We start from the raw sequence: 19,684 nt of genomic DNA on the forward strand, positions 1-19,684 counted from the left end.
AGTAGAGAATGACTCTTCAGCAAAAGAGTCACTGAGAGTTCAATTAGGTAGATTTACAGATTACATTAGCTGGTTTTATCTAGTTTGCCCTCACAAATAAAAAAGCAACTTTTAAAGATTCTTACCTGGAGAACCAATATGGACACAATTCCACCAGTGTCAAGGACCTGTGTGGTGCTTACCGGATACTAGGCACTGCCTAAGTGCCTGTCTCTGTCCCCCCAGCTTACCATCGTGAACACCACACTTTCACTCCCGCTGAGCCATGAGAAAAATGAACGGCAATTTAAGTCAGTGACAGAGCAGAGGCCACACTGGGACGGTCTGTCCTCACTCAGTGCCTGTCACCACAACACTCTGCTGCCTGTGAACAAAAAGAAACCAAAAGATAATAAGCAAATGCTTCTCTTTCTTGGTTCACTATGTCCCTCAGACATCTTAGGAAGCTAGGAAGCCAAAGCTTAGAACACCCACTGCGTTTACAAACAAACAAACGTATGTGGACACTTTCCCAAATACTCAATAGGTCAAATAGATTTGAAGACTGCTGCCAAGACACGAACAGATAATTAGCTGACTTTCTGTGAGGGTTTGGCAATCTTAAGCTCTAAAGTTTTGGTTGCCATTTCTTCCTGGGAAATGAGAGTCTGTGTGGTCAACAGTTTTATGATAAAATTGCCACTTCTTACTTTATAGATAATGTTAGAATTAAACTACTACTATGAAACTTTTTATTTGTTTTGTTTTGTTCTTTGAAACAGAGTTTCTCTGTGTAATAGTCTTGGCTGTCCTGGAACTCACTCTGTAGATTTTTTTTTTTAATTACTCAAATAACATAATGACCCCAAAGCGCCTAAGACCTCAGGACAGCAGCGAAGACTTTGGGTAACGTTTATGATCTTGTTAGGCTTTCCCAAACAGCTTCCACCCCCAGGAGCTCCTCCTCATTGTGTATCTATTGGAGCTGTCAGCATTCAGTTTAATCTTGGCCACTGCATCACACAGTGACCCAGGCTGAGTCAATCACGGGTAAAGGGACTCCGCTTTCTCACTAGAAAGCTCTACCAATCATCTGGGGCCATGACCTGACAGATCCTGTTTCCTCTACTCAGGATTCCACAATTATACCTTTGCATGATGGTGATTTGTTGTAGTCACAGGTAGGGCTATTACGTGACCACGTCAGTTATGCTATGTATGTGGAGGTTTGGCTGTGAGCGAGTAGATGACCACACTGGGAGCAGGCTCTGCTCAGCAGGCTCTCCATCCTGATGCTGTCTTCCAGATTTACACACTGTCTACTGCTAAGCTGCTGTGGGCAGCCCAAGAGTGGAGGACACTCTTAGTCATCTCCCACAGACTCTGGTGGCATGCCTCATCAGAAAACTCTCAACAAACTGCTCTTGGATTGAATTTCAGACACACAATTCTGACATCCTTCATTATTTTCTGTCTTCTTTATTCAATGATGCAGAAAATCTGTCAGTTCTCTCTTTACACTTAAGCCTATATCAGAATGACCAAAGTCTTAGAGATTCTTAAGTAGGGACTGACCATCATAAATAAATTTTGTTCCTTTTTCTTTCTCTCTCCTTCACCCTTTCCTCCTCCTTCTCTCCTTCCTTCCTTCTCTTCTCCTCTCCCTCTCTCTCTCTCTTTCTCTCTCTCTCTCTCTCTCTCTCTCTCTCTCTCTCTCTCTCTCTCTCTCTCTCTCACACACACACACACACACACACACACACACACACACAGTGTCTCCTGTAAGCCACACTGACCTCAACTTCATTATGTAACTGTGCATGGCCCTATGGCCCTGAACTTTGATTCTCTTATATCTCCTAAGGGGTGAGATTACAGGTGTGTGCTGCAGTGCTGGGGCTTCATCATGCATGCTTGGTAGGCATTCTGCCAAGACAGCACTCAAGACACTCCACATTTTCTAATCTACCTTAAAATCAACCCTCTTTCAGAGACTGCAGAATGCTCAACCCCAAATAGGACATCTTACCCCTTCCAAGGCTCAGAGATCATCACAGGGTAGAGAGTGAAAGAGGGCAAGAGCCAGAGGCGGTGGGAAAGTACAAGGAAACAGGGCTTCTGGACACAGCACTGAAGCTGCACATATGAACTACTGCAGTTGGGACGGCATGCATAGCACATGCTTTATGATTTTACAGGGGTTTACAGTTAAGGAGATTGCCTTGAATCTCAGAAGAGGCTTTGGACTTTTACATTGTGTTTAGACTGTGAATGACTATGCGAACTTTTGAAATTGGACTACATACATTTTGTATTACGATATAGCTAAGAGCCTATAGGACCAGGGAGTAGAATGTGATAATTAGAAAGAGAATGTTTCCAAAGGCTTGATTCCCAGTTGATGGAAATGTTTGGGAAGATTTAGGAGGTGTGGCCTTATTGGAGGAGGTGAATGACTGGGGCTAAGATCTGAGGTTTCAAAAGGCTCATACAATTCCCAGGAATCTCTTTCTGTCTCATGGCTGTGAATCAGGGTATATACAGAATCTCAGGCATTCTCTCACTCTGCCATCCTAGACTGTAAACCTCCAAAATCATAGGCCATATTAAACTCTTCCTTTTATAAGCTGACTTGATTATGTTGTTTTATCACAGCAATAGAAAAGTAACTAAGAGAGCTACAATAGAGATATTTATACTCTGCATTTATTATTGCTTAATTCACTATAGCAAGGAAATAGAACCAACCTGGTTGTCCATCAACAGATGACTGTTGATAATAAAAATCTGGCACAGATATAAAATGCAACACAATTCATCTCTAAATAAAAATGAAGTCACAAAGCTTTCAAGAAAATGGTTAGATTTAGAATGTATAATATTCGGTGAGGTCACACAATCTCAGAAATAAAGATACCAATGTCCTCCCTCACAGGAGGCTCCAAACCTATCATATATAATCTATATAAACAAATGTACATGTGAGTATAGTATAAAATGTAGAAAGGATAACAAGGAAAGGTAAGTATTAGGTGATAAGAAAGGACACACGAGTCATGAAAGAGGATATAAAGCTAATTATTTTTCTAGTTATATAAGTTTGTTGTGGAGTGTGTGTATGTGTGTGTGTGTTGGATAAGTGCATAAAAATATAATTTATAGTGAAAGTGCAGAAGCCACTGTGAAGCCCCAGCTTCAGAACAGCTGTTCTAACTTTCCCAAAGTCCTTTGAGATGTTAAGACTTTGGTTCTGTGTAATCCTGTTGTGTGATTTTTTTATTTGCAAGTTCTTTACAATAAAGCTTTAATCACTAGAAAAAAAATAAGTAAATTTAAAAAACTGGCAGAAAATCCCTATCCTCCAAGATTTACTTACTATATTTTTAATCTTCCAAGGAGCCTTATGTTTGTAGTGTTCAAATGCACAATAAACTTTAAAGTGTCTGTAATTGAATCAAATGAGACATCATGGGATTTATGATCCCTAGTAGACGGCAATACAATAGAAACAGGAGGCCCTCCATAAATGTGCAGGGTTTCAAAATGATGATGACCAGTGAGGTGCAGAGGCACTCTATCGGCAGTTTAGAAATTGAGGTGATAAAGTTTCTGGAATGATCTAATTTTCTATGCATATATAAAATTCTATCAATGGCTAGCATATAAATATTAATTTTATCAAGAAAATTTATATAAATTTATATTTATTTACTCACTTGGATTATTCTGTGAAATACATGTTTTGTAAAAGATGTTGACAACCTTAAATGATATTATGCAAAAAATTCCAAACCCCCACCCATTTCATAAAATGAAGAAAGGGGGAAAAGAGAAAGAGAATAGTAACTAATGATTATTTTGTTTTGCTTTGTTTTTAAGAAAAACTTTCACTTTTAGGGAGAGAAAATCTAGGAAGACCACTAGTTATAAAAACTGAGGAGAAATGGATTATTTTATCTGGTGAAACTCAAACATCTGAAAACTGTTTGAAGTTTTAAAATGTAAAGCATCAAATCCTATTAGCTGATATCTTAAGAAGAAGGTTCAGAGACTAACAGTCTCCCAACCTGCTAAGCACTAAATGTGACTAAGTGTGGAGGTAGGATGGGAGTGGGAAGGAAGAAGGTGGGGGGGGGAGCGAGCAAGAGAGCCTGTTTTTCCACAAGCGTTTTAAATCTAAAATTAAAAATGCTGCTTTGTTTTCATTTGCATTTCACTGAATTATAAGTAAAGCTGAGCATCTTATCAGATATTTATTGATGATTTTTAGTTAGTTCATCTTTAATAAAAACATTTTAAATATTTTCGTTGAGGTATTCATAATTTCCTTGTTGATTTATAAAACTTTTATATAAAAAATATTAAAAATTTACCATTTGTTATTGTTACAAATTTTAACTGGCACTTTGTTTTTAATTTATATTAACATATTTCTACACGCAAGTTAAAATTTTTAAGTTAATGATTTAATTATAGTGTAATAAATATTACAATAATAGCACATATTATAGAATATTATAGAATATATGTTATAATAAATAATTTAATTTAAAATTTTAAATAAACCATTCTTTGTAATTCTTGTTTCATTTTTTGTTCCAGACTATAATCACAAAATATTCTTATGTTGAGGATTACCTATCCTCAGGATGCTATAAAGTAATTATTATACCTTCTCCTTCAACTTCCTCAGTAATACTGAGATCTCTTCAAATGCCAAACTTATAACCATTATTCTATCATCAAGATCTTGAGAAATCATTTCAGAAAGATTAGCACTGTATCACCAACTTTGTTAGATGCCTCCTCCTTACTCTTGCACCTTGAAATCTGAGCGCTTGCAAAGCCCTAGCTTGTCCCACATAGAAAACATTAATGGTTTTCATGGAGACAGCATTTAAGTGCAGAATAGCCAACATGACACAAAGAAAGTACAGCTGTTGGGGAACTGCAAAGATTTGTTTTCTGGCTAATTGACTATTTCATTAATTAATTCAACAAACACTCAAGTCTCAATCTGTGGGTCTCAACCCCTTTGGGGTAACATAAAATGTATATCAGATGTCCTGCATATCAGATATTTACATTACAATTCATAACAGTAGTAAACTTATAGTTATGAAGTAGCAATGACAACATGAGGAACTGTATTAAAGAGTCAGCGCATTAGGAAGGTTGAGAAGCACTGCTCTAACAACATCTACTCATAACACAGTGTCAAAGCTGGGCATTCCCTAATGGAGCATCATTGCAGTAATAACTGTGGCTAGCACATGCTGATTGCTTTCTATGGATATCAAACTCTGCCTACACTTTATATCAATTTTCTCACTTTTAGTATGGGATAACAGTATATTCATGAATATAATTATTGAAGGAATAAGTGAAAAATAATATATGTGAAACTCCTAGAATGAAGACTACTGGATATTTTTCATATTATCTTTGTTGTGCTTTCCTGTCCCTTTAAGGGACAAGCCATGCCCACTCCCATTACCTCTGACCTGCCCGCCGCCATCTTGGGCCCTTCCTTTTCTGCTTCCTTGACGTGCATGCTTTTTATTATAAGGAAGACCTGGGAATGTTATGGTTTTGGTCCCTTTAAGAGACAAGCCACGCCCACTCCCTCCCCCATCTGCTGAGGCAGGCTGATCTTCAGCTTCCGGCCTGAGCTTGTTCTCTTTTCCATCTTCCTCTCGGAGAGGCAGCTTTGCTTCTGCTTCTCTCCCCACTTCTTTGCTTCCCCCCTTCTCTGTCTTTTTCTCCTCTTCGCTCTCTCTCTCTCTCTCTCTCTCTCTCTCTCTCTCCCTCTCTCTCTGTCCCCCCTTCACCCTTTCTCTTCCATAACTCCCTGAATAAACATTCAACCTCACCCTGCATGTCGTGTCTATCCATGTTTCTGTCTTCTGCCCGCCCGCCATGTGTCTCCCTGCCTGGAACCAGCCATTGCGCTGGTCCGTCTCTGCCTGGGGCCCACTGCCTGCTGCCACATGGCCCGACACCACTGCTCTGGGACCAGCAGCTGTCTCTGCCTGGGACTGGCTGCTCCCAGGGCCCGCTGCCTGCCACCACATGCCACCATTTGGGACATACAGCATTTCTGCTGCCTACTGCCGCGGGGATCTTGGAGCATTTTTAAAAAAGAACAACAGAAGCCGGGCGGTGGTGGTGCACGCCTTTAATCCCAGCACTCGGAAGGCAGAGGCAGGCAGATCTCTGTGAGTTCGAGACCAGCCTGGTCTACAAGAGCTAGTTCCAGGACAGGCTCCAAAACCACAGAGAAACCCTGTCTCGAAAAAAACCAAAAAAATAAAAAATAAATAAAAAAGAACAACAATCTTAACTATAGTAGCTTTGGGATTATTATTCTACTGTTTACTGTTTGGTCAAAAGTGAGATCCTAGGCCCCTGACACCCCTATATCCAAGGACTCTCGGATGTTTGGTCAAAAGTGAGATCCCAACCCTCTGACACCCCTATATACAAGGAGTCTGAGATGACTGAAGTGCCACCTCAGCCCCTGGCCTGGGAGTTGCCTTAGTCTGGACTCCACCTCCGGAAAAGTCAAAGCTGACCACTCCCCAGCGAGGGTCAGAATCACTCCCACAGGCTATTTAGGCTGCTGCCCAGAAAAGGAACAAGTGGTCTTTGGGTTTTGCATTTATTAAGCGTGGGCATTTTTTTTATTTGGTCTAATTTGGTCTGATTGGAATTATTTGCATCTGTGGAGAGGCTCGTCCTAAGATTATTCCTAACATTTACTATAGCTTTGTAAATAGTGTTATTACTTTTCCCACATTACAGATAAAATGCTTAGTGGATTTAAATGATCATCCAAGGAGAAAAAAATAAATGTATCCAAGCAATGTTTTTGTGATAGTTTAAACGTAACTAGTTCCCATAAGCTCATAGGGAGTGGCATTATTAGGTGTGGCCTTGTTGGAGAAAGTTGTCTCACCGGGAGGTTGGGCTTTGAGATTACCTATGCTTAAACTACGCCTAGTTCAGTTCATTTGCTGTTGCATTCAGATCAAGATGTAGCTCCTTCTCCACTCTCAGCTCCTTCTCCAGCACCATGTCTGCTTGCATGCCACCATGTTCCACCACGATGATAATTGATTAAACCTCTGTAGATTTACATAGATTTACACATTATGCTAGCTAGTTTTACATCAACTTGACATAAGCTAGAGTCATCTGAAATGAAGAAACTTAATTGAAAAAAATGCCTCCATAAGATCAGACTATAAGACATTTCCTTAATTAATGATTGATGGGAGAGGGCCCAGCCCATTGTGGGTGGTGCCATCCCTGGGCTGGTGGTCCTGGTTTTATCAGAAAGCAGGCTGAGGAAGCCATTAAAGCAAGCCAGTGCCAGGCGATGGTGGCACACGCCTTTAATCCCAGCACTCGGGAGGCAGAGGCAGGGGGATCTCTGTGAGTTCGAGACCAGCCTGGTCTACAGAGCTAGTTCCAGGACAGGCTCCAAAAAGCCACAGAGAAACCCCGTCTCGAAAAAAACAAAAACAAAAAACAAAAAAAGGAAGCCAGTAAGCAGCACCCCTCCTGGGGCTCTGCATCAGCCACCGCTTCAGGTTCCTACCCTGTTTGAGTTTTTGCACAGGCTTCCTTCACTGAAGGACTATGATATACATGTGGAAGTATAAGTCAAATAAAAACAGCCTTTTCCTTCCCAAGCTGCTTTTGGTGATGTTGTTTTGTATAAGGGTTTTTTTTTCCTCTTCTGCCACCAGTCCCAAATAACGACACAGAGACTTATTAATTATGAAGTAACTACACCTTAGCTTAGGCTTGTCCCATTAGCTCTTTTTTTTTTTGTTTGTTTGTTTTTGTTTTTCGAGACAGGGTTTCTCTGTAGCTTTGGTGTCTGTCCCGGAACTACCTCTTGTAGACCAGGCTGGCCTCGAACTCCCAGAGATCTTCCTGCCTCTGCCTCCCAAGTGCGGGGATTAAAGGCATGCACCACCACCGCCTGGCCCCCATTAGCTCTTATAACTTAAATTAACCCATTTATATTAATCTATGTCTTGTCTCATGGTTTCTTACCTTTCTTTCACCTTGCACCTACTATTTCCTCTTGGTCTGCTGGTGGTTCTGCCCTTCTTCCTAGAGTCCTGTCTGTTCCTGAAGGAAGACAGAAAGAATTTCAAGAAAGAAGTCACAAGTTGGAGATAACAATGGAATGAATGAAAAAGAGGGTGACCAAGCTGGCACCTCACTTCTAGCATGGCTTCTCCAGAAGTCAGCTCATTAAAGTTATAGGAGTGGCATGCTTGAAATAAATTTGGAAACACTTGCAGTTTGTCATTTGATCCAAAATGATGTCTGCGCTAGCCAGGGAGACTATGGGGAGGCAAGTTGAATTCTTTACCTTTAGTACAAATTTATAGAGGCATCAACATTTCAGTAGTCAATAGAATCTTTTTGCCTGTTTCTTTGGTTTTTGTTTTTGAAGACAGAGTTTCTCTGTATAGCCCTCTCTGTCCTGGAACTCCCTCTCTCTGTAGACCATGATGAATGAAGTTTCGAAAGTTTAAGTCTCAGGGCAGAAGAGATGGCTCAGTGGTTAGGAGCACTTGCTGCTTTTGCAGAGGACCCGGGTGACTCTCAACTGTTCATAACACTCTTTCAAAACTCATCGTATGTACACTTAAGCATGAAGACAAAATTTTTCAACATTTTTAGAAATCTGAGCAGTATATTTAAAGATTTTTTAGCCTATCTGGATTTTTGTTTTTATTTTGTTGTATGCTTGGGAGGCAGCACTTGACTGTTTTGGAAGAAGGTACTAGAGATTGAATCCAGAACCCCACAATGCTAGGAAATTTCTCTACCACTGAGCTATGACCACAGCCCAAACCTGTTAATATAAAAAAATTCTGGTTGACATTAGGAAAGATGGAAAATTAGTAGCTGGATTTCAACAAAACCCTTTGTATCACTGGAGAATGGAGCAGATAAAAATGAGTATTGTATTAGCAAGAGTAGTTGAAAATGCATTTCTTCCATTAGAATCAAAATCTTTGTGAGTTACCTTTTTCAGCTTATGACAGCTATTAAAGCCAACTACAGAAATAACCTGAACACTGAATCAGATATTTTAATAAGTGTTTTATAAAGAATTAAAGCTTTTAAAACTAATGAAATCTAGTCAGTCACAGTGAGTTCACTAAATATTTTCATTGGGGTTAATGGATTTTCTATACCATTACTATTTAAAATCTCATTTATTTTAAATGTTTGTTTTTGCTATATTTTTTACATTTTATAGATGTCTTACAATTCCATAAATAGCAGAATTCTAATAACGCTTATATAATATATGGAGAGCTTTCCGGAGGGGTACAGTAGAAACAGTTTGGAGAGCCACGAACACAGGTAAGAGCTGGCACTGTGGGTGTCGGGAACATGGCAGGATGGAATTAGCCCAGCAGGCTGTAAAATCACGAGTTTGCTGGAAGTCTCCATGAAGGACGCCTCGCTGGGTCTTCATAATGGAACGAGTGGGATTAAGAAAAAAAATGACTAATTGCGAGATTTGTTTAGTGTAACAGCCGGTATTTACCGTCAGAAGAGATTAAAATTCTCCAAAAAAAAAACAAAAAAACAAACAAAAAAAAACCCAATCATGTTCAAAAGAACAGTACAGGTTGAAGCCCATTTCACCTCTGCTCCCAGAGGCTCCCACAGACTTGACCCTGTAGCATGTTAATAGCTAGTTACCCAAAAGTGTGCAGAGGGGGAGCACCTTTAGGTGTAATGGTTTGTCTTTAAGGGACTTGGGGGGAGGGAGTGCTAGCGGATGGGCACCGAGGTCCCTAAGGAGAATAGAGCTGGAGGAGCTGAGCGACTGAGGGCCAAGAAAACAGTCCTAAGGACTGAGGCCAGAAAGGTGACTTCTCTCCGAGGCGCGTAGTCTATCAGGAAGAGGCCAAAGGTACCTGAAGAGGGGCTGCAGCACCCGCGCTTGGAAAGAGGAAGAGTCACACTGTAGGGTCGGAAAGGGGACTCTGAACTGGTACGTGTCCATGACTCTGGGGCCTGGTCCCTCCATCCGCCAACAGAGGGAGTCGGAGGATGGAAGAACCGGACTCCCGGTTGTGACAAAGCGTTTGCACCGGCCCTCAACCAGCGTTGCGTACCCTAGGGTCGAGAAGGAGGTCAGAAGACTCCGAGCTTGCGACGGGCACCCGCGTACAGCAGGCGCCAGGCGCCCGGCCTCGCGCCCACCGCGCCGAATTCTCGCGAGAACGGCAGCCGCCATTTTTCCATTGATTGCCGCGGGCCGGGGGAGGGGCGGCGGCGGCGGCGGCGGCGCCCTGGGTCGGTGTCTGCGCGCTGGCGTCTAAGGCCTGAGCCGAGGCCTCCGCGGTTGCGGGAGCTCAGGCGGTTGGGAGGATGACTGCCGCTGCCCTTCTCTCCTGAGACACCGAGCCGCCGCCACCTCCACCCGTCCCCCGCAGGCAGGGCGGAGACGAGCGGTCGGAGTCTGAGCGATGGTGCCCGGCGAGGAGAACCAACTGGTCCCGAAGGAGGTGAGGGGCCGGCGAGCCGGGCTAGGCCCGAAGCCTGCGGACCGCTCGGAGGCGCGCAGGCCCGGGGCGGCAGGCTGGCAGGGACGAGCGCCGTGCGGCCGGCTGGACGGTGGGCGCGGCGGGCAGTTGGAGACCGCGGGCTCCCGGGGGCCATGTAACTGGGGGAGACCCCAGGCTGCGAGGGACGAAGGCAGCGAAGACTGGACCGGAGGAGTCCCGTCCCGCTCCGGGCGGGGGTTGGGGAGAGAGAGTGGCCTTCTTTGAAGTCCACACTTCACACGTCGAGCCGAGAGAGTTAGGGATCATTTCAAAGAAAACATTCTGGAACAGTTGCCCGTGGGCAGGACGGGGTGACCGTGCTGTTTCTGGGGTTTGACAGTGTATAGCTTACAAGGCTTGTGAAATCTACACCCAAGTTGAGATCTGGGGGAGGGCCGACTTAACTGTTACAGAGTTTTGTTTTGTTTTGTTTTGTTTTCCAACTCCTGTTACTTCGTTGTACTATTGGCCTGCCTAAATGGGGCCTACCCAGGATTGTTGAAAAAGTAGGGAAGTGAGACTTGAATGGGAAGGCAGTAGATAGCCGAGTTAATTTTACCATCTGGAGAGGTGAAAATTTGTTTTATTTGAGTTTTTGGTTGTTCGCTGGTGTTGCCAGTTTGGGTGACTTAAATTCTTAAAAGCGAGTGACATGAGACTACCCGGACTTCTTGGCTTCCCCTGAACAGTAAGTAGTAGAAGATTAAAGATGGAATCCTGCACTGGCCAGTGGATTTCGACATATTAATAGTCTGGTTGACTTTATAAATATCCCCAGCACTTTGAAACATGTATTTTTAACTGCTGATCGTCAGGCTTAATGCTTTGGATTTTTATGTCTCATATACCTTAAATAGATGCCAAGTGTTAAGCTGAATTAGCACGATAGGCTCTTTATATCCATGCATGATCATTTCAGATTCCTAAATGTTTAGGGCTTTTTTTATATTGTAGCAACTCATTGCTACACCGACAACCTCTGGCACAACGCAGAAGTGACTTTATTAGGGTTTTGTACCTATCCAGTTAAATCCCCCGCTTTCATCAGATGGACAATAAGTTGATTCCTAGGGTTTTGTTTTGCTCTTTGCCGTGTAAGCGTTGGTGAATTGGAACTCACTGTACAGGCAAGGCTAGCCTGGAACTCAGATATTCGCCTGCCTCTGCCTCCCTAGTGCAAGGATTAAAAATATGTACCCCTGCGATCCGTATGTTTGTTGTTCAAGGCTGAGTTAGGTGTCAGTATTTATCTGTGAGGCATCACTAATTCTCTTTAGAACAGATAAACATGAATTAGAGGTCTTGCTTCTGGAACAGTTTCAACAACTAAGGGGTGGGAGGTGGGGAAACTGGAGTCCAGTCAGTGGTTTTTGTACTTTGTACTATATCAAGGAAGGAAGTAGTAGGTTTTAAGAGAAAGGTAACCTTCATTTTATTTGATGCTGGTTTCCATTCTAAGAGATAAAATTAATTCTTAGTTTCTAGCTTCTAGAAAAAAGAGCATAGGTGGAACCCTGCATAAGATTACAGTAGTAATTGGATTTGTGTAAGTCTTGATAGAGATATACACATACCCTGATTTGCAGGAACTTATCTGTTGTCTTAAAAACTGCTTTTGCAATGCTTGCTTTCTCTCTTGGAAGTCTGACGTCTCCCTTATCTGATGAGCCTAACTTTTTTTTTCTTCTGGATTTTATGTTCTATTTCCTGTTCCTTGGTTTTCACTAGTTTACCCATGGTTCCTGCTTTCTGAGATCATGCACAGTACTGCTCTTGAGATGCAAACTTTTGCTTTTAGTCAGTGTTTTTAGCTAGTAAGATAGTGTTTTCTTATTTGACTGCCCTACTCATTTTCCTTCCAAGAGGTTATTTCTACTTCCATATTTGCTTCTGAATTACCAGGACTGTGTTCCAAAAGGGAGCCAGTGTTCTCTTAACCAAATACATGGACTTTCTCCCTTCCTCTTTCTTGAGTTTTTTGTAATGTTAGATACTTTAAACAAAACAAACATCCTGTCTGCCTGCTATTACCCAAAGCCTGTTTCTCCTATTCATGCTTTTAACAGTCAGTTTTATTTTCTTTGTTACTCAAATAGTTAAATCATACAGTGGTAAATCTGAGAGAAAATCGTGGTAATCAGCTAGTAATTTAAACTTCATTTTTCATAGGGGTGAGAAGTACAGCTATCAGGTTGAAAGTGACTTCAAGCAAGGCCTCAGTGGCAGGTAGAAGACTAGAGCTTGGGTGTCCTGTCATTTCCTGCTTGTCCTCTTAAGTTTACTCCTGGTTACCTTGTGGCAGTAAGAGTAGTTTCTAATTCTTCAGGTACTTGTATTTGGTGAGATGAATTGCAGAATTGAAGGCATTTCTGCATCTATTCCAGTGGGCTATATTAACAATCCTAGAAAAATTTATTTTGCTTCAGAGAGGCTCTGACCCTTATAGATATGGCTTTTGATCTTGTGTATGAATTCATACAGTTGTTAAGTGAATTAAGATTATTTTGGTTCCTGAAACTCAGGGACAAATGTCCCTTATAGAACTACTGGAGACAGCATCTTAGTGTACAGAGATTAACAAACTGTAGCCCAGCTCCATCCTGCTTTTCTTAATCAGTGATTTTTGAATTGTTGAATTAAAAAAAAATCAAAAGAATAGTTTTCTGTGATACATGGACATGGTTGACGTGGGGATTTCATTATTAGGACACAGTCTCCAGGGACGGCAGCAGTGTTGCGTGGTTGCTGTATATATAGATTGTGTGCAGCTTGATATTCAAGGCTCAGTACACTTGCTTCTGGCCACAGCCTGCCTTTTCCAAGCTTATCATCTTTCTTCCCATGGAACAAGTTTTTAATATAGACAAACAGGCTTTTCTCCAGTTTGCTTTATACTTCTGTTTGTGCTGTCACTCTCTTCTACTGACTTCACCTGTTCAAAACCTCTGTGGTCACTCCATAAGCCGTCTCCTTTAGTTTGAAAAGTCTCGACATTTTTATCATAGGAATTTCTCCTTAGTAGGCTTCTGCGTATGAGTGGAGATCACTTAACAGTTCATAAAGAGCGCTTTGGATGTCTATTGTGGCCCTGCATTTTATGTTGTTCAGTGGCATTCCTTGACAGCAGAAGTGGCATGTTTCTCCCTTTTGTTTTTATATATTACAAGTCTAGAGGAGGGTCTCTGCTGGAGTATTGACTAGTAAATATTCATTTGTATGCCTATAAGGATGTAAGGAGACTTCAAATTCTAACGGGCTATCCACCACTTGGAGGTATTCCACGGCATAATTGGCAAGCTGATTCCAAATCCATGACTTATCCCCATAAATCTTTTTTCTTTCTTATTAGGAGAGCTCTATTATTTTAAGTTTTTGTATTGAGAGAAATCTAGATCTTTAGTGTCATCTTTTGATAGTGAGCACTGGTCAGCGTTTCCATGGCGGAAGATGAAGGAGGGGGACAGCAGAGCTCACTGTTTCTATCTGGAATCGCATGTTCTTCCCATGCTTCTTGCCTGTTCATTTGGACAGGATCCAAATGGGGTACTCCTAAATAGTACCCCAAAAAGAGCAAACGGAGAGGGTGGTGTTCACTGAGGAGATCATCCCTCTTTTACTCTACTTATGTTTTTAATTGTGGACTATTGGTTTTGGTATTGAGATTGCTTGCTTTAATATGTCCAGTTTTAGTTATTGCTTGGGGGTGGTTTCATGCTGTTTCCTTCAAAAGGTTTGGGACATAGCATGTATGAGTACTCTGCCATGTAGGAGAAAGTTAGAATAGACACCGCGTATCATAGATTAGAAACAGTAAGGTAAGGTACGTATTTATTAATGTTTTAATGGTTTTTGTTTTTTGAGACAGGGTCTCTCTATGTAGGCCTGGGTTGCCTGGAGCTTACTATGAAGACCAGGCGGGCCTTGAACTCACAGACCTCCTCCTGCCTCTGAATGCTGGGACTAAAGGTGTGCACAGTACACCTGGCACTACTAAAGTTTTAAAATGGATACTTTTAGCACAGAGCCTATAAATATAGGAAAGAAGTAAAAAAATATGTGGAAATGTAAATTGCATGCTTTGTTTACGCGTAAATGTCAAGTGTATGTGTGTGTGTGTTCGTTTTTTGTGCTGTCCCTACTTCTTACATTTGGAACTGTTTTCGGCATCTAATGATGATGGTAATAACCAGCATTTATTGGGATACCAGATACTGTCACAGGTGCGTTTTGTTTATTAACTCATTTGAGGACAGCAGCTTCACAGCTGTATAGGAGAGATCTCTAATGACTATCGATTTCCCTGTTGTCTTTCTTGTAGATTAAATCTTTTCATCACTATCTACTAAAGACCTTATTAAATGAGTAATCTTTTAATTTTAATCTCTTGTTTAAACTACTTGGAATTGGGCTGGAGAGATGGATCAGTGGTTAAGAGGACTGGCTGTTCTTCCACAGGTCGTGAGTTCAATTCCCAGCAACCACATGGTGGGTTACAACCATCTGTAATGAGATCTGGCGCCCTCTTCTGGTGTGTCAGCATACATGGAGGCAGAATGTTGTATACATAATAAATAAATATTTTAAAAAAAGATAAACTACTTGGAATTGTTGTGGTGCTGTATTCATTATTTATTTATTTATTTATTTCTGGTATCCCTGACTGTCCTGGAACTCACTCTATAGACCAGGTTGGCATCAAACTCACAGAGACCTTCCTGCCTCTGCCTTCTAAATGATTGCTGGGGTTAAAGAGGTGCACCACCACCACCACCACCCAGTTATTTTGTTCATTTTTACAAAACATTGATTTTTGCCTGTGAGAGGCTTCTCAGATAATACCCACCAGTGTCTTAAATGGAAGTATTGATAGAGAGAGGTCTGGCACTTCCTGATATTATCATTTAATGAAGTGAAAGGAGATGGGGAATGCAGACTATGTGTGAGTCCAATTCTGTTGAGAAAACAGTGGACATCTAGGTTCAATGCAGTGCCATAGCGGGAGGCTATATTTCGGCGTTGGTGGTTGGCATTTTTCTGTCTAAATGCTTGCGTTGTCTGACTGTAGCTTTGCATGCTTGTCATTTTTGAGTAGATATTGATGTCATACTGATCATTATTACTTATATATCACTGTGGGTTTTTTTCTTCTGCCTTCCTGCTGTATTTGAGTATTGTCTTGAGTGAGCACAGTCACTTGTATGACTTCAGCTTTTGATGGTGAAGGCAGCTCATCTAGAGTCTCTATTTATTTGCTTTAGCTAGAACATGGCTTTATTTCCCCCTTTCCTTTGTCTCGGATATAACTCTTCACTTAGACATTCTAAAGTGTCTCTTGTTCCTTTACCATTTTGCAGCTCTGCAACTGCAATTATTTTATCTCTCAAATGTCCTTCTGGGTAGTTGCTCTGCTTCCAGGATGGCTAGCTCATCTTCAGTATACCTTACTAGGGTTACTTTGTTAAACAGATGAGAGTTTGCCTTAGGTGCTTTAAATACTTACTTAGTACCTCTGATGGCAAATACTTACGTCCGTATTTTAAACTAGGATTTTAGTAGTGTTCTTAGAGACTTCTTAGTTGTAGAGCTTCCCAGGTGTTGACTTTAAAAGGCAACCAGGTTGAGTTCATAATTTTCAAAATTTTCTTATTTTTCTCTGTTACTAGTTTAGCCAAGTGGTCCTTAATAGGTGGTAGGGGATGTGTTTAACAGTATTGGGATGTACAGATATGAGCAGGTGATGTGCTACTAGCTTCTAGTAGATAGAAACCAGGTATGCTGCCAGAGGTCTCTCTAGGGCCAGGGCAGCCTCCTTAAAAAAGAACTTTAAGTCTGACATGGTAGCACACTCCTTTAATCCCAGCACTCTGGGAGGCAGAGTCAGGTGGATTTTTGTGAATTTGAGGTCAGCTTGGTCTATGTAAAGGGTTCTAGGACAGCCAGGGCTACATGGAGAGATCCTGTCATAAGAAAGAAAGGAAGGGGGACTGGAGAGATGGCTCAGTGGTTAAGAGCACTAACTGCTCTTCCAGAGGACCCAAGTTCAACTCCCAACACCCACCTGGCAGCTTGCAACTGTCTGTAACTCTACTTCCGGGGGATCTGACACCCTCACGTAGACAAATATGTACATAAAATAAAAATAAATTTTAAAAAGGAAGGCAAGAAAGGAGAAAGAGAAAGACAGACCGACCTGTAGCTGTGTCAATAGGACCACTGTTGAGAAGCCCTATATTGTAAAACCTCTCTAGTGTAAATGTTTGCTCTTATGTTCAAACCTACCATATTTTTGTTTTGCCATTGTAAGAAACTGCTATGGCCTTCTTACCTGCTCCAGCTGAACCTGATTATGCTGCAGCTTCTCTGAGCTGGAGGCTACCTTGATTTACATACACAGCAAATTCAAGGTTGGTTTTGACCAAGGTGAGACTCTTTTTCAAAAACAAACAAAAACCCTAAACTTTAGTAGAAGAAAGTTTTTCTATGAAAAGAGAAAAGAAAAAATAGAAAACAAATGAGAACAGCCCACAGCCAAAGCAAATTAATAGGCCTAAGCCTACATAGTTAGAACTCAAGAGAGAACAGAAAAAAATGAAGGAAATCACAGAAATTAAAGTTACTTAAGCAAAGTTTCTGGAACAGTGAGATAAATTACAAAGTAAGCAGGACTGGCCAGAACTTAGCACTGCAGATAAAATAGACATACACTAAGGAGTGTAATGTAGACTGTTTGGAATTACAAGGACCCTCCAGGTATTGGGGAGGGGGACAAGAGCGAGGTGGGGTGCTTCAAAGTAGAAGAAGCTCTTGTGTTCAACAACATCACAAGAGTAGAGGAATGCCGTCAAAATTTCAAAAAAAAAGTTTTTTTCTGGTTATCTCTCTTTGGAAATGCTGGTTCTTTTCTACATATTTATTTTCCTCTGAATTTATTTCTGTTTGCTTGTGTTGCATTTTGTCTTTCATATAGGTGCTTTTCTTCAAAGATCTTTGGGGGTCTATGTTAACTTAAGAAGGGTCCTTAAGGCAGGATAGAAATACTGCCAGATAGTGTTTGTGTTTTCCCTGTATGGTGACATGTCTGGACAATTTCCTAACAAAGTCCTAATAGCTTAGTCTGTTTGGACTGCTGTAGCAAAGTATAATAAGCTAAGTAGTTTTTAAATAACAGAAATTTGCTTCTCAGAGTTCTGGGGGCAAGGAAGTCCATAATAAAGGGTTTCCTTATTCAAAACCAGGACCTCTTCCTGTGTCTCATAGTGGAAGAGAGTGAGGCAGGTCTCTGGGACATCTTTTATAGAGACATTTTCTCTGTGCCCATGTGAGTTAAAAAAACTCCCAAAGGCCTCACCTCCAAACATATTCATATTGAAGATTAGGGCTCAGTGTATGTATTCGTGGTATGTGAGGGTGTTGGTGGAGAAACCTTTAGACCATAGCATCTAGGAACACATCAATTTCTTACTCTTTTCTTTTTGATTTTTAGAGACAGGGTTTCTCAGTAGCACCACCTGGCCACATCAGTTTGGTTGTTTTTTGTTTTTTAGTGTTAGGTGATTTGCACAGAAAACTCTTTTGCACCACACCCCTTCACCAAGATTCTTTTTTTTTTTTTTTTGTTTTTCGAGACAGGGTTTCTCTGTGGCTTTGGAGCCTGTCCTGGAACTAGCTCTGTAGACCAGGCTGGTCTCGAACTCACAGAGATCCGCCTGCCTCTGCCTCCCGAGTGCTGGGATTATAGGCGTGCGCCACCATCGCCCGGCTTCACCAAGATTCTTAAAGATACTCGCTGCCCTACCTGACTCCTGATTTTCTATTGGTATAATGTAGAAGGGGTGGAAAGTAATTCTTCTGTCTCAACCGATTGTGTTTTCCAACTCTGAAGTCCCAGCATCATATCTTTTAGAAATTGAAATCGTGAAATAAAGTATTGTAAGTTGTTATTGGTGTTCATCCTTTGCCCTCAGACAGGACAGAATTCTAGTTCAAATTACCAAGGGCCAAATACCTTGGGCAAATTACTTAAACTCCTCTAAGGACAAGAGTAATGACCTACTGATGTGGGAGAGGGTTGCTCAATAGAGTATCATGCAGTTATTACCTCCGTTATCACCTCTGTCCTTACTCCCGCATACCAGCATCCTGTGCTGTGCAATAAATGTTTGGTGATTAGATTTAAAAGTAGAGTTCTGGTTACGACTCATCAAGCTTAAATATCTTTATATCCATACTGCTAATTTTACATAATTTTTAGATTTGACAGATTCTCTTCTGTGATCACTTAAGATCTATTTTTGTTGCTTTATTTGAGAGCTGGAATGTGTAACAAGAGTACAGATACTAAAATTAAAGAAAAGGTTTATTAAGCTATGAAATCCTGATATAATATGGTCCGATATATTTAAGTAGTTGTTAAAATAATTTACTTGATTAGCCGTGCCTTAGTAACCTCTTTATTGCCATGACAAAACACTATGTCAAAACCAATTTATAAAAGAAGACATTTAATTTGGGGCTCAGGGTTCAAGAGGGTAAGAGTCCATATCTATCATGGTGGGAAGCTTGGTAGCTGGAGCAGTAGCTAAGAGCTTATATCTGATCCACAAGCAAGAAGCAGAGAGAACTAACTAGGAATGGCATGGGTTTTTGAAACCTCAAAGCCCACCCCCAGTGGCATACCTCCAACAAAGCCACACCTCCTAATCTTTCTCAAACAGTTCTAACAACTGGAGACCAGGTATTCAGGCACATGAGTCTATGGGGGGCATTCTCATTTAGACCACACATAGGTTACTTGCTCTTGTAAGGATTTGGTGGACTGTCATTGCTAATCACAGTCCATGTTGAGAACTTCATGGTGATGCTCATCTTCTTTAACTCTGGGATAGAATTATTGACATGGATAGAAGACACTGTCTCTTATCATTTGTGTTATGTTTTAGATTTAGACCTATAGCCTTTCAGGGAACTGTGCCTTCACTATTACATGTAGTGTTTATTATTGAGAAAATTAAATAAGGGCCATTAGGTGGTGTAACTTTAAAAAAAAGGCTAAGTGATATAATTAAGAAAAGATTTTTAAGAGAAATCTTTTAAAGACAATGAATCTGATA

General features: G+C 41.2%; 1 protein-coding gene across 3 annotated transcripts in view; it reads left to right on the plus strand.

Annotated features, from left to right (window-relative positions):
• Positions 1-10,290: 10,290 nt before the first annotated feature.
• Usp47 (ubiquitin specific peptidase 47) overlaps positions 10,291-19,684 on the plus strand; it is a 96,690-nt gene continuing 87,296 nt past the window's right edge. Inside the window, exon 1 of one of the 3 annotated variants that reach the window (XM_075971904.1) lies at positions 10,291-10,535. In XM_075971904.1, coding sequence (XP_075828019.1) covers positions 10,497-10,535 — 39 coding nt within the window. In that variant the 5' untranslated portion in view covers positions 10,291-10,496. The remainder of the gene's footprint in view (positions 10,536-19,684) is intronic. The other 2 variants (XM_075971903.1, XM_075971906.1) reach the window with 2 other exon arrangements.

This window comes from Microtus pennsylvanicus, chromosome 5, assembly GCF_037038515.1.
Source record: "Microtus pennsylvanicus isolate mMicPen1 chromosome 5, mMicPen1.hap1, whole genome shotgun sequence".
In the NCBI taxonomy this organism is placed as follows: Eukaryota; Metazoa; Chordata; class Mammalia; order Rodentia; family Cricetidae; genus Microtus; species Microtus pennsylvanicus.